Genomic DNA, 14,962 nt, shown 5'->3' on the forward strand with positions numbered 1-14,962 from the left:
TCTGTGACCGAGCCGGAAATGGAACCTGGGCCCTTAGGGCTGACATTCAGTCACGCTGACCACTCAGCTACCGGGGGCGTACCTTGTTGACACTGAGAGCTGCATTTTTCTGCAATGAGCCTTCATAGACTTAGAGGAAGACAATTTAAGTTAATCTTCTGTGTGTTGCGTTAACTTGTTCACTAATCATTTCTGCTCCTATCCAGCTTTCCTGCGACAGCTGCGGCATCACTCCGTAGCCCACCTCTCCTTACAATTGTGTACCAAGTCGTACACAACAGGAGCAGCCAAATGGGACGAGAAAGTCGCTCCCGTATAGCTGGCGCAGGAAACGGTTGCCAATGCGCAGTGACCCGTTTTCGTTCAAAGCGCCAGCCAAGTTCATTCATTTGTTTGGAAGGGGAGGCCGATAAGTGTTTTCCACCTTTTGGCCGGTCAGCAATGACACAATCGAGGTGCGCGCCCTGCAATCTTTCTCAAACTATTTTACACAAGCTATTTGATAAAAAAAAATTCATTTTTGTTTTACTTATAGCTTTGTATGTCACGTTCATTTTGATCGCCCATCATTTCATTAACGATCATCGGTATTGTGGTATTTACGCGAAAGTAAGTCACTGGGCGAAATTCGGAAAAGTGTGCAATGAAAAATAAAGGTCGGTACGATTTTACGTTTGGTGCATATTACATAATATGTTGTTGCGTATGAAATTTAGCTAACATACTGAGTTTTTCTTTAGACTTGGTCAGCGATATCTATCTCTCACCAATTTTGAGACAATTGATCTGACGTAGCGCACTCACTTGCGATCGCTCCACGCCAGCGATAAAGCCCGAGTGAAATACCCAAAACATTCCTCATATTTCATAAACGTTTTGAGATATCGAAATGAGATTTTGTAAATTATTGCACACATTCACTGTATGGTTATTACGCAAAACTTCATTATTTGCCGTGTTATTCCACTAAATACAGACTTTTCCTGTGTAAGAACGTAATTTTTAAGTGTCATCAATAGCTGGTGAAACGAGAAATGCTACGGGTTTTGGAGCAACATAAGTCAAGTCATTACACGTTTATTTTTGTACTGAGGATGCGCTTTTTCATAAGATGCTGACCTTACTTTTTCTCAGTAGCTCACTTGACAAACCGTTGTTTAATAGTTCTCTTGCTGCTGTATCTGCACAATGTGTTAGTGAGGTGAAACAGTGTGAACTCCTCTGTGTTTTGGCAAAAGAAGCAAATTTTGACTTGGCAACCAGAGAGATATGTAGGCTTTACTCAAAATTGGCCACTCATGGCGCTTCTCTGAAAGTTACAAGTGTATAACAAGCCATGGGAAAAGAAATCGCTGAGTTTTCGGCGGAATTCTTTTTTGATACTAACGACAGCAGAGGTGACAGTATATCTTTCTGAATGGCCACCATACATGTGTGGGCATGGAGGGGCCCCACTTAATATTTACAAAAAATGTGAGCGTAAGCGTAGGCTTCAGTTTACAACGGCACTTCCCCTCCAGCGCTGTGAGCCCCCCCCCCCCCCCCCCCATCCCCAAAAACACTCTCGCCATTATTCTCCAGCCAACTGCGCACATCAATAGTTTTATAGTTGGAGTCACGAACGATGGCGGTCGAGTTTAGGCATGTTCTGCGCACCTACGTCACACATACTCCGACAGCCAATGAGCGTTCAGTACTGTTCTGAGCGCTCTGCTCAGTAAGCCACAGCTAATGCGAGCATTAAACGTGATCGTAGCAAGTTCTTCAGTGAATTTCTGTTTAATTTGTCGAGAGCTGTCATCGCTGGTTGTGGTGGCAGCAGACAAATCTACATAAGCAAGTGAGAAACATAATTTGCAGGATATACACGTCCTTCAAGCGAAAAGCACGCGCATGCGCATGCCGCAACTGGCGCTTGGAATCGTCAACAATGTCAAATGTCGTCCGTGCCTCGACATGCGCGAACCACCATCGTTTGTGGATCGGACTATAGCGAAGGCATTTTGCGGGCGCTGTAGGAAGAAATGACAAGGAAAGCGTTTCTGAAGAAGAGAAATTTGTTAACATCAAGTATAGATTTAAGTGTCAGGAAGTCGTTTCTGAAAGTATTTGTATGGAGTGTATCCATGTATGGAAGTGAAACGTGGATGATAAATAGTTTGCCCAAGAAGAGAATAGAAGCTTTCGAAATGCGGTGCTACAGAAGAATGCTGAAGATTAGTTGGGTATTGTATTGTATTGTATGTTAATCGGGGACCTAGAAACGAAGGAGGGGCTCTGTCTCCACCGCAGACACAGTGGTCCACAACCCCAAGACGACTACCGCAGCCCATATCACCCCTCTGCTGCCCCACACTGAGCCCAGGGTTATTGTGCAGTTCGGTTCAAAAATGGTTCAAATGGCTCTGAGCACTATGGGACTTAACTTCTGAGGTCATCAGTCCCCTAGAACTACTTAAACCTAACTAACCTACGGACATCACACACATCCATGCCCGAGGCAGGATTCGAACCTGCGACCGTAGCCGTCGCGTTGTTCCAGACTGTAGGGCCTAGAACCGCTCGGCCACCCTGGCTCGCTGCAGTTCGGCCCCCAGTGGACCCCCCAGGGAATGTCTCACACCAGACGAGTGTAACCCATATGTTTGTGTGGTAGAGTAAAGGTGGTGTACGCGTACGTGGAGTACTTATTTGCGCAGCAATCACTGACATAGTGTAGCTGAGGCGGAATAAGGGGAACCAGCCCGCATTCGCCGAGGCAGATGGAAAACCGCCTAAAAACCGTCCACAGACTAGCCGGTTCACCGGACCTCGACACAGCTCCGCCAGTCGGATTCGTGCCGGGGACCAGGCGCACCTTCCTGCCCGGAAAGCCGTGCGTTAGACCGCACGGCCAACTGAGCGGGCTTAGATGGGTAGATCACATAACTAATGAGGAGGTATTGAATAGAATTGGGGAGAAGAGAAATTTGTGGCACAACTTGACTAGAAGAAGGGATCGGTTGGAAGGACATGTTCTGAGGCATCCAGGGATCACCAAGTTAGTATCGGAGGGCAGCGTGGAGGGTAAAAATCGTATAGGGAGACCAAGAGATGAATACACTAAAGAGATTCAGAAGGATGTAGGTTGCAGTAGATACTGGGAGATGAAGAAGCTTGCACAGGACAGAGTAGCATGGAGAGCTGCATGAAACCAGTCTCTCGACAACAACAACAACAACAGTAGGAAGAGGTGTAAGACCTTGCGCAGTTCGCGGTCGGCGCAGTCGGCGACGAGCTCGGCGCCGGGCCGGTCCCTGCGGCGGTCGAGGCACTCGGCGACGATGCAGGCGGGCAGCCGCAGGGCGTCGAGGGCGGCGCGCAGGCGGCGGCGCGTCGCCAGCAGCTGCGACAGCTCGCCGGCCGCCGCATCGGCCGCGCGCGACAGCTCGCCCAGCGCGCAGTGCAGCGAGTGCGCGCGCGCCCGCAGCTGCTCCGTGGACGCCCGCTGCGACGCGTCCGTCGTCGCCGCCGACCGCTCCATGCACTGGCGCGTCGCCGTGTCCGACCTGCCGGCCAGTCACCACCGGCGCGCGTACAGCAACTGACATCGCTATACCGTCTCTTAGATTACGCGTCTGACATGCCGACGGGGCTGTAACTAGAGTGTGGCGTCGTATGGCCCCGCCGAGGCTGCAGACATACAGGCGGCACAATTACTGGGAGATGAAGCGGAGATGGAAGCAAGAAACATAGATAGTTTAAAAATTAACCTGGAAACATACGTTAGTGGCAACTGACCCTTAACATAGACAAATGTAATGTATTGCGAATACGCAGAAAGAAGGATCCTTTATTGTATGATTGTATGATAGCGGAACAAACACTGGTAGCAGTTACTTCTGTAAAATATCTGGGAGTATGCGTACGGAACGATTTGAAGTGGAATGATCATATAAAATTAGTTGTTGGTAAGGCGGGTGCCAGGTTAAGATTCATTGGGAGAGTCCTTAGAAAATGTAGTCCATCAACAAAGGAGGTGGCTTACAAAACACTCATTCGACCTATACTTGAGTACTGCTCATCAATGTGCGATCCGTACCAGGTCGGGTTGACAGAGGAGATAAAGAAGATCCAAAGAAGAACGGTGCGTTTCGTCACAGGGTTATTTGGTAAACGTGATAGCGTTACGGAGATGTTTAGCAAACTCAAAAAGTGGCAGAGTCTGCAACAGAGGCGCTCTGCATCGCGGTGTAGCTTGCTGTCCAGCTTTCGAGAGGGAGCGTTTCTGGATGAGGTATCGAATATATAGCTTCCCCCTACTTATACCTCCCGAGGAGATCACGAATGTAAAATTAGAGAGATTTGAGCGCGCACGGAGGCTTTCCGGCAGTCGTTCTTCCCGCGAACCATACGCGACTGGAACAGTAAAGGGAGGTAATGACAGTGGCACGTAAAGTGCCCCCGGCCACACACCGTTGGGTGGCTTGCGGAGTGTAAATGTAGATGTAGATGCAGTTCTCCTATGCCTCGTCTTCCTACATTGTCCAGACACATTAATGTGACCACCTGTCAAAAAAGCCTGAATAACCAACTTCATCAGCGCGGACTGCCACGAGACGTGCAGGAAAAGTCCATAGAGTTTTGGAAGGTACCGACAGGGATGTGGAACCATGACAACCCTAGCGCCATGGTTAGCTGCACTGGCTTTCTCGGTTCAGGATCCAAACCGCGAACAGCCCAGTTGAGGCGGTCCCACAAATTCTCGACTGGGTTTAAATCCGGAGAGTCTGGTAGCCAGGGGAGAACAGTAAAATCGTCTCGGTGCTCTTCGAACCTTGCACGTACACTGTGAGGTGTGACACGTTGCATTATCCTGCTGATAGATGCCATTTGTAGACTTAGAGAAAGCTTTTGACAATGTTGACTGGAACACTCTCTTTCAAATTCTGAAGGTGGCAGGGATAAAATACAGGGAGCGAAAGGCTATTTACAATTTGTACAGAAACCAGATGGCTGATATAAGAATCGAGGGGCATGAAAGGGAAGCAGTGGTTGGGAAGGGAGTGAGACAGGGTTGTAGCCTATCCCCTATGTTATTCAATCTGTATATTGAGCAAGCAGTGAAGGAAACAAAAGAAAAATTCGGAGTAGGTATTAAAATCCATGGAGAAGAAATAAAAACTTTGAGGTTCGCCGATGACATTGTAATTCTATCAGAGACAGCAAAGGACCTAGAAGAGCAGCTGAACGGAATGGACAGTGTCTTCAAAGGAGGATATAAGATGAACATCAATAAAAATAAAACGAGGATAATGGACTGTTGTCGAATTAAATCGGGTGATGCTGAGGGAATTAGATTAGGAAATGAGACCCTTAAAGTAGTAAAGGAGTTTTGCTATTTGGGGAGCAAAATAACTGATGATGGTCGAAGTAGAGAGGATATAAAATGTAGACTGGCAACGGCAAGGAAAGCGTTTCTGAAGAAGAGAAATTTGTTAACATCGAGTATAGATTTAAGTGACAGGAAGTCTTTCCTGAAAGTATTTGTATGGAGTGTAGTCATGTATGGAAGTGAAACGTGGACTATAAATAGTTTGGACAAGAAGAGAATAGAAGCTTTCGAAATGTGGTGATACAGAAGAATGTAGAAGATTAGATGTGTAGATCACATAGCTAATGAGGAGGTATTGAGTAGAATTGGGGAGAAGGGGAGTTTGTGGCACAACTTGACAAGAAGAAGGGATCAGTTGGTAGGACATGTTCTGAGGCATCAAGGGATCACCAATGTAGTATTGGAGGGCACCGTGGAAGGTAAAAATCGTAGAGGGAGACCAAGAGATGAATACACTAAGCAGATTCAGAAGGATGTAGGTTGTAGTAGGTACGGGGAGATGAAGAAGCTTGCACAGGATACGGTAGCATGGAGAGCTGCATCAAACCAGTCTCAGGACTGAAGACCACAACAATAACAAATGCCATTATGTCGATGAAAAACAAACTGCATGTAAGGGTGGATATTGTCCTCAAGGATAAACGCATATCTGTTTGCTCCATTGCGCCTTCTGGAATGACGAGAATACTCTCTGGCCTGGATCTTTCCGACAGTTGTTGCAGGGCGTCTGCGTTCAGATGTTTCACCCATGCACGCCAATAGCCATCTGTCCAATGGAGCATGAAACGTGATTCACCTCAAAAGGCCACCTGTCCGCAGTCGGTGGACGTTCAATTGTGATATCGGCGAGCAAATTCCAGTCTTCGTTGCCGATGAACGGCAGTTAACGTGGGTACATCACATCTGCATCTACATGGTTACCCTGAAAATTACACCTAAGTGCCTCGCAGAGGGCTCATCACACTACTTTCACAATAATTTTCTGTTATTCCAATCTACAACTGCGCGCGGAAAAAACGAACGCCTATACCTTCCCCGTGCGAGCTCTGATTTCCCTTATTTTATTACGGTGATCGTTTCTCCCTACGTAGGTCGGCGTCAACAAAATATTTTCACATTCGGAGGAGGTTTGTGATTCAAATTTCGCCAGAATATCCCGCCGCGACGATAAACGCCTGTTTTAATAATGTCCACCCCAAATCCTGTATCATGTCAGTCACAGTCTCTCTCCTCTTCCGCGATAGTACAAAATGTGCTGCTTTTCTTTCAATTTTCTCGATGTACTTCGTTAATCCTAACTGGTAAGGATCAAAGAGCGCGCACCAGTATTCCAAAAGAGGGCGGACAAGTGTAGTGTACGCAGCAGTCTCTTTAGTAGATCAGTTACATTCTCTAAGTGTCCTGCAAGTAAAACGCAGACTGTGGTCAGCCATCTCCACAACATTTTCTTTGTGTTCCTTCCAGTTTAAGCTGTTCGTAATTCCTAGGTATTTTCTTGAATTTACGGCCTTTAGATTTGACTGACTTATCCTGTAACCGAAGTTTAAGGGATTCCTTTTAGCACTCATATAGATGACCTTTTCATTACTTAGGGTCAATTGCCAATTTTCGCACCATACCGATATCTTTTCTAAATCGTTTTGGAATCTCTTTTGATCTTCTGATGACTTTATTAGTCGATAAACGACATCGTCATCTGCAAAAAACCTAAGACGGCTCCTCAGATTGTGTCCCAAATCGTTTATATAGATAAGGAACAGCAAAGGTCCTATAACACTAGCTTGGGAAATGCTAGAAATCACTTCTGTTTTACTCTATGACTATCCGTCAATTGCTACGAACTGTGATCTCTCTGACAGGAAATCACAAATCCAGTCACATAAATGACACAAAATTCCATAAGCACGCAATTTCACTACGAACCGCTTATGTGGTACAGTGTCAAAAGCCTTGTGGAAATCTAGAAATACGGAATGAATTTGAAGTACCTTGCCAATAGAACTCAACACTTCGTGTGAGTAAAGAGCTAGTTGCGTTCCACAAGAACGAAGTTTTCTAAATCCGTATCGACTGTGTGCCAATAGACCGGTTTTTTTTTCGAGATAATTCGTAACGTTCGAACACTAAATATGTTCCAAAATGCTGCTGCATATCGACGTTAATGATATGGGCTTGTAATGTAGGTGATTATTCCTGTTACCTATGTTAAATATTGATGTGACCTGTGCAACTTTCCAGTCTTTAGGCACGGATCTTTCGTCGAGCGAACGGTTATGTATGATTGTTAAGCATGGAGCTGGTGCATAAGCATACTCTCAAGGGAACGTAACTCGTATACAGTCTGGACTGGAAGGCTTGCTATTATTAAGCGATTTAAGTTACTTCACTACTCCGAGAATATCTACTTCTAAGTTACTTATGTTGCCAGCTGTTCTTGATTCGAATTTTGGAATTTTTACTTCGTCTTCTTTCGTGAAGGAATTTCGGAAGGCTGCTTTGGCAGCACTGTCGTCGATAGTATTTCCATCGCCATCGCCATCGCGCAGAGAAGGCATCTGCTGCAGAGGCCCATATGCAGCACCTTTCGCTGAACAGTGGTTGAGCAGACACTGTTGGTAACTGCTTGGTTCATCTGCATGGTTAGTTACTCAATAGCTACACGTCTGCTCGCCTGTACACATCGCCACAGCCGTTGTTCATACCTGTCATCGTTAGCCCGTGGTGCACCACACAGCGCTGGTTTCTGCCATGTACAGAATATTTTAAGAACAGAGACACGCAAACAGTTTAAAAACTTAGCCGTTTCGGAAGTGCTGCCACCCTTGGTCCGGAAGCCAATGATGATGCCCTTTTGGACATCAGATAAATCTTTCAGTTTCCACATTACGATCACTTCTGCACCTTTTTCCGTTTCCCCCGACACACTTTATGTGCACTTCACTGCTAGCGCTACCACCGGCCGTCTGTGAGTGGCGTAACAGTTTTGTATAAGCAGCTGCATTTTGGCAGCAGCATCATTTGCAGCCCAGCAGTTCTACCAAGATGTGGGGGTTACACCATAAGAGGAGATCAACACGGAGCAGCCAGCAGCAGTCATAGGTTGTTTCTTGTCATGGTACCTATTTCCTATACTTAGTCCATTCCCAGACTTAGTGCTGTGGTGCAGAAGGCCATCCCCACAAAGCAGACTCCTGCCCAGGGGACGGTGGGTCATATCCCATGCACAGCAGTCGTCTTCCACCATCACTGCTAGGGTGGACCCATTCATTGCCGAGCTACAGTAGCAAGATCAGCATTAAGTACTGCTGATGTAAGGCGCTTGTGGTGCAACTCACACAACGGAGTCATGGGTCTCATTCTGAGCACAGGCTTAAGCAAAGCTGGGCACGTGTGTTGCAACCAGCTGGCTGGACACTGGCTGTCATCTATTAGGTCACACAGCCTTCTTCGTGTGCAGTGGAGGTTGTGGTATCACCCTGCTCTGAAAAAACATGATGTATTATTTAAAAAAAAGCGTTAATTTTGACAGCCGAGTCTCTCTGGGGCATCACCAGCCTGCAATCCCGCACCAGCATTTCATTGTCCACCATCCTGAACTGGAACTACCCACCACCTCTTGGGTTAGCTACAGTTGATGCCAGACATAGGAGGACCATCTTCAGTGGGCAGCAGATGGTTCATCATTCATGCAGATTGATATGCGGACAATGGCCTGCAGTGTCAACACAGTGACGTGGGTGAAAGAACTGTTGGTTGTTTTTGGTATGTGTGACAGACATGGGATCTAGGTCAGAGTGTCACCATAACTTAAAGGTTACTTTGTTAAGGGCAGAGAAACTGGCTGATCGTTTGCATGTCAGGGTAACTGCAAGGAGCAATACTTGGTGCCTCTTACATGCGCACAGTGTAGTCTCATTGGGCATACTGCACTGTGCACAGAGTCAGTGGTAGTAACTTGTTTGATGTGCCACTGTTATGATCACATTATGTGGCAATGTAGGGAGTCTAGATGGTTAATAAGGTGTAAAGTGTAATTTATTGGTAATTTTTAGTCTGAATTTTTGCATATTTTTGATGTGTGTACTGTGGGTAACTGTGGGCAAAAGGTGTCACAGTAGCAGAGTCAAGAGATGTGGGGCAGTATGTCTTTTTATGGAAAATGTAACACAGCTGTCACAGATAACATGAAGTTATGGGGGCAAAATGCAGCTCAGGATGACAAACAGTAACAAGAGTGAGGTAGATCCAGCTGCCGCTAGCCTAATCATTGCCTTTTCCAGAAGGATGTGGATGTGGTATCATTGGTGGAGAACATGATGACATCAGCAGTTATTACAGGTGGAAAAATTACATCTATTGGAAGACGTGAAAACCTCTGTAAGATGAAGAGAGGCGTTGAGGAATGCAGTGAAACATGAACAAGTGAAGAGGGACCTTCTGCAGAGGCATAAGAAACAAAACTGTGCTATGTTCCCTTGGAGTGATTGATTACCACTGCAATGAGGCATCGGGAAACAATAAAGATTTTGCTGACGGGATGAGAAAAGTGGATGTGGGTACACATGAGGTGGGGAAGAATAATGAATGAAATAAAATTTTGCTGCAGGAAGCCGAACAAAGAGCAATCAACACTTTCCTAAGAGGCTTATCACATGATATGTCAAGAAGGCTACACCCATGTGCTCCAAATGGTTCAATTCTGCTAAGTTATCAATGGAATGTCATGAGATTGCTATGTCAACAGGTGTATGTGATAGACGTGGCATGTTCTCCACTAATGTAAGAAGTTACAAATGTGAATGGGCAATGCATGTGCAGAGGCAGTGCGGCTAGTTTCAGTGGGGGAGAGTTCATATGTGTCAGCAATGGAATTTTGACAACTGTGATAGATGTGGTCAGGGAAGAAATAAGCAGCTATTAAACACAAGGGGGAACCCAAGGCCTGCCAAAAGATGTTCACATTAGACTTACAAGGAACCCTTTGAGTGCAAGGTAGCAAAAGGCCAATGATGTTTACAGCATTCGATGCCACACTATTGTCCACCATGCAACCAAAATATTGGCTGCTAATGGCGACAGGGGTCAGAAGGTATCCAATGGTGAGCACAGCATGGGGCTACAGAGCATAGTTGAACTGCTTAGTTGACAAGTGACTCACAACAGTGGTACAGTGCTAGTGGTGTTGATACAAAGCAGAGCAATGGCAATGATAAACAAAGCAAACTTTGCATTATATCTACAACAATAGTTGTTTCATCAGAAAGAAGCCCAACTTGCTTTTCCTTGATTCCTGGTCTGCTTATAAAAATTATACACCTTTAGAGCTAACTATCCATCCTGAAAAGTGTGAGACATTACAGTTCACACCACCTGGAACTAGACAAATTCAGCCTCTGGATGTCGCGTTTTTCCATGCCTATGAACCACTTATTATCGTACTATGCCTTAAGGGATAGCCAGTTTCATGATAAGCTCCATGACAGACTGTTTCACATTTGGATGCATGCCATTGCATTCCATCAGTTCTCATCACCTCATTACACCAGTATGATTCTATATGCATTCTTTAAAAGTGGATACCTAGCTGAATGTCCTGCACAGTTTATAGGTTCACCTTCGATCTTGATGGTGCGAAACTTTTTGAACACTGTGGCATACCATTTTTCATTCAGTGCTCATGCTGCATGTTAATTGTTTGTTTAGAATATTTCTTGAGTGTCAATTATGTCCATATTGTGAAGTGTAATGCATACATCCCACAGAAGGTTAATACCCTCACCTCCAAAGCACTCATTTTCTGTCGCCCTCCTGATGCACATGGTGAGTCATTAGCAGCTAATATTTTTCCTTTTGTAATTGTTAACTCGATACTTTCAAATGAGCCTTCCTAAAGGCTGAACTTGCCACCTAGCACTCAAGGGGTTCCTTGTTAGAAGCAACAAGTATGTATGCAGAGGTGGAATGTGCAGTAATAGATGTTATAAGGGACAAGAAGTATAAGTTTTTGTAGGATGTAGGGGCACATGCACCTATCCCTGTACACAGCGAGTGGGTCAGAGGAGATAGAAACCATCACACTATAGGTTGCATGGGGTGGGAGGTAATGATACAAGGCCATTGGGGTCAGTGGAGGGTAGGTATTCAGTTGGAGTCAGTGCAGTTTAAGCAGAATGTGTAAATAGTGCCTCATATAAGCAAGGGTTGCAGCATGATCCTAGGGTTAGACTTTTTGTATCAACATCATGACAAAATTGACCTTTGGCAATGTGTAGCAGAACTTAATGAAAAAAACATTTTAGCTAAGGGAAGGCTGTTGCCAGTGTAGAGCTGCTGTTGGGCGAGTCTATCATACTGGGCAATCTGATAAAATTGTGTACTAATACACTGAGGCTTGAGTCACATGACTGTGTGCTAGAGAGGTGGCAGGAAGGCATAAATCTCCATAATTTTGGTGCCAAAGAAGTGAAGTTGATGAAGGGGATGTTAGTAGCAAGTTTAGATGTTCTGGAGGAGAAGGATTGGTGTACAGAGGCTGTATACCGTGAGCACCGACTGGCTGCTGATAAGACTGCATTATGTAAGAACATGGAGCATCTACATGGGGTGGAGAGAGTGCAAACAGGGGAATTATAGTTGGAGTTCGAAGACTTGTTTTTTCCTCGGGGTCCATTGCCAGCAATGTCCATAACACAGCACCTAATTCCCACAAATGAAACACCAGTGTACTGAAAACTCTATTAGATACCTTGATATCTACAACTGGTTATGGAGTTTATTAACCAGCAGTTGGCTGATGGAATAATAGAAGAGGGCAATAGTCCTTGGAGAAGCAAATATTGTGACTGCGCCTACAGACATTTCTAAGAAGTGCAGATTCTGCTGTGATTACCATCACCTTAATAATGAGACAGTGGCAGATGCATACCCCGTACCCAACATAACGGAGATAATCGATAACTTGGGACAGAGCCAGTATTTCTAAAAATGAATTTAAGAAGTGAATTCCATCAGTTGGTGGTAGTTCTGTAGGACAGACTTCAGAGAGCATTGCCAGGAACCTGGGGTCATTATCAGTACTGGAGGATGCCACACAGGTTGAAGAATGCTCCTGCAACATTTTGGAGCTTGTTGGACAAAGTATTGAGGGGATCAAACCCTCACCAATGTCTAATCTACCTGGATAATATAACTGTATTCTCAAAAGACATGGAGAAAAATAGGCAACTACTGAAAGAGATATCTCAGAGGTTGTGGGCTGCATATCTGGTGCTATGTACAGAAAAGTGTCATTTTGCTTTGGAAGAAGTAGGTTACTTGGGCATGTGAGTAGCAAAGATGGGATGAGAACATATGCAGGACTGGTATGAGTGGAACAAGATTCCCCAGTTTATAAGTTGATTAAAGAGCTACAGTCGTATTTGAGGCTCAAACTATTGTAGTAACTAACCGAGAACCCAGCACTGACAAGTTTGTATACACTCCATTCTACTACTAGTTCATCTCCTCATCCCCCATCTCTTTCCATATCCTCCTGCCCCTCTGTCTGCCCATCTGATCCTCCCCTTCTTTACAGTCTTGCTCCTCCTCCCTCTCTTTGCCCATCTGCTCCTTCCCTTCTGTCCATCTTCTCCAACCTCTTTTCTCCGTCCAACTCCTCCTTCCCACTCGCTCTGTCCATCTCATATTTTCCCTCTCTCGCTCTCCATCTCCACCTCTACCCTCTCACTGTTCATCTCCTCCTCCCCCACTCTCTTTCCATCTCCTCCTCTTTATTTTCTCTGTCCATCTCATATTCTCCCTCTCTTGCTTTCCATCTCCACCTCCACCCTCTCTCTGTCTATCTCCTCCTCTTTATTTTCTTTGTCAATCTCCTCCTCTTTATTTTCTTTGTCAATCTCCTCCTCTTTCCTTTCTCTGTCCATTCTTTCTCCATCCTGTCTCTGTACATCTCCTCCTCCACCCTGTCTCTGTCCTTCAGCTTTACCATCCTCACTCTGCTAAACTCCTCCTCTCCCTTTCTCCCCATCTCCTTCTCTTTCCTTTCTCTGTCCATCTCCTCCTCTCTCTTCTCTCTGTCCATGTCCTTCTCCCCCACCCCAATTTGTGTCTGTCTCCTCCTTTGCCCTCTGTCTGCCCTTCTCCTCCCCCCCCCCCCCATTCTCGCTCCAATAGGAGGTTGCTGGTTCTTCCCGCCACAGTACGTTTTTTTCCAAATAGTAAGTAACTAGTATGTAACATGTGTACAAAGATTGGTTGAAATCCATCCAGTGGTTTTGGACATACATGCACTGAGGAGATAAAAGTCATGGGATACTGCCTAATATTGTGCTGGACCTCCTTTTGCCTGGCATATTGAAACAGCTTGATGTGGCATGAACTCAACAAATCAATGGAAGTCCCCTGCAGAAACACTGAGCCATGCTGCCTCTATAGCTGTCCATAATTGCAAAGTGTTGCCACTGCAGGATGTTTTGCATGAACTGAACTCTTGATTATGTCCCATAAATATTTGATAGGATTCGTGTCACGTGGCCAAATCATTCACAAAAATTGTACAGAATGTTCTTCAAACCAATTGTGAACAAATATCATCCAGTAACATGACATCTTTGTTTAGGAACATGAAGTCTATGAATGGCTGCAACTAGTCTCCAAGTAGCCAAAGATAACCATTTCCAGTCAATGATTGGTTCAGTTGGACCAGAGAACCCTGTCCATTGCATGTAAACACAGCAGACACCATTACAGAGCCACTACCAGCTTGCACAGAGCCTTGTTGACAACTTGGGTCATGGCTTTGTGGGATCTGTGCCACACTTCAACCCTACCATCATCGCTTACCAATTGAAATCAAGACTCAGCTGACCAGGTCACAGTTTTCCAATCGGCTATGGTCCACGCAATATGGTCACAAGCCCAGGAGCAGAACTACAGGTGATGTTGTGCTGCTAGTAAAGGCACTTGCATCAGTCATCTGCTGCCATAGCCCATTAATGCCACATTTCACTGCACTGTCCTAACATATATGTTTCTCATACATCCCACATTGATTTCTGCAGTTATTTCAGGCAGTGCCACTTGTCTGTTAACACTGACAACTCTACACAAATGCCGCTACTTTTGATCATTAAGTGAAAGCCATTGGCCACTGCACTGTCCATAGTGATATGTAGGGCTTGAAATTTGGTATTCTTGGCACAATCGTGACACTTTAGATCTTGCAATATTGAATTCCCTAAAAATTTCCAAAATGGTATGTCCCATGCTTGTCCAGTCAAATAGTAGATATACCTTGCAAAAGGTGGGGTAGAAGAGTTTATTTTTTCAACTCGTTCATATGGTTGGAAAGATTAGAAAGCCGTGTTTTGCCAACAAAATTTCGCTTGGGAAAACTTTCTGCAGTCAAAAAACTTCGAAAATTTCGGATTTTTTCAGTTTTTTCAAAATATCTCAGTTTCATTTGCTCCTATCGCTTTAACGTCTATTTTCTTTTTTAAAGAGCACAAAATTCTCTACAAATTTGATTCTTGCCATTTTTTTCTACTCCCAATATCTAAGGCGCTACAGCACCTCAAAAAATACCAATTT

At 45.1% G+C, this 14,962-nt stretch overlaps 1 protein-coding gene across 1 annotated transcript in view; it reads right to left on the reverse strand.

Annotated features, from left to right (window-relative positions):
- The window catches only part of LOC124775710 (tektin-1), a 176,819-nt gene that overhangs the window by 138,867 nt on the left and 22,990 nt on the right, over nucleotides 1-14,962 (reverse strand). The window contains exon 4 of the mRNA XM_047250537.1: nucleotides 3,242-3,548. Coding sequence (XP_047106493.1) covers nucleotides 3,242-3,548 — 307 coding nt within the window. The remainder of the gene's footprint in view (nucleotides 1-3,241; nucleotides 3,549-14,962) is intronic.

Source organism: Schistocerca piceifrons, chromosome 2, assembly GCF_021461385.2.
Source record: "Schistocerca piceifrons isolate TAMUIC-IGC-003096 chromosome 2, iqSchPice1.1, whole genome shotgun sequence".
Lineage (NCBI taxonomy): Eukaryota > Metazoa > Arthropoda > Insecta > Orthoptera > Acrididae > Schistocerca > Schistocerca piceifrons.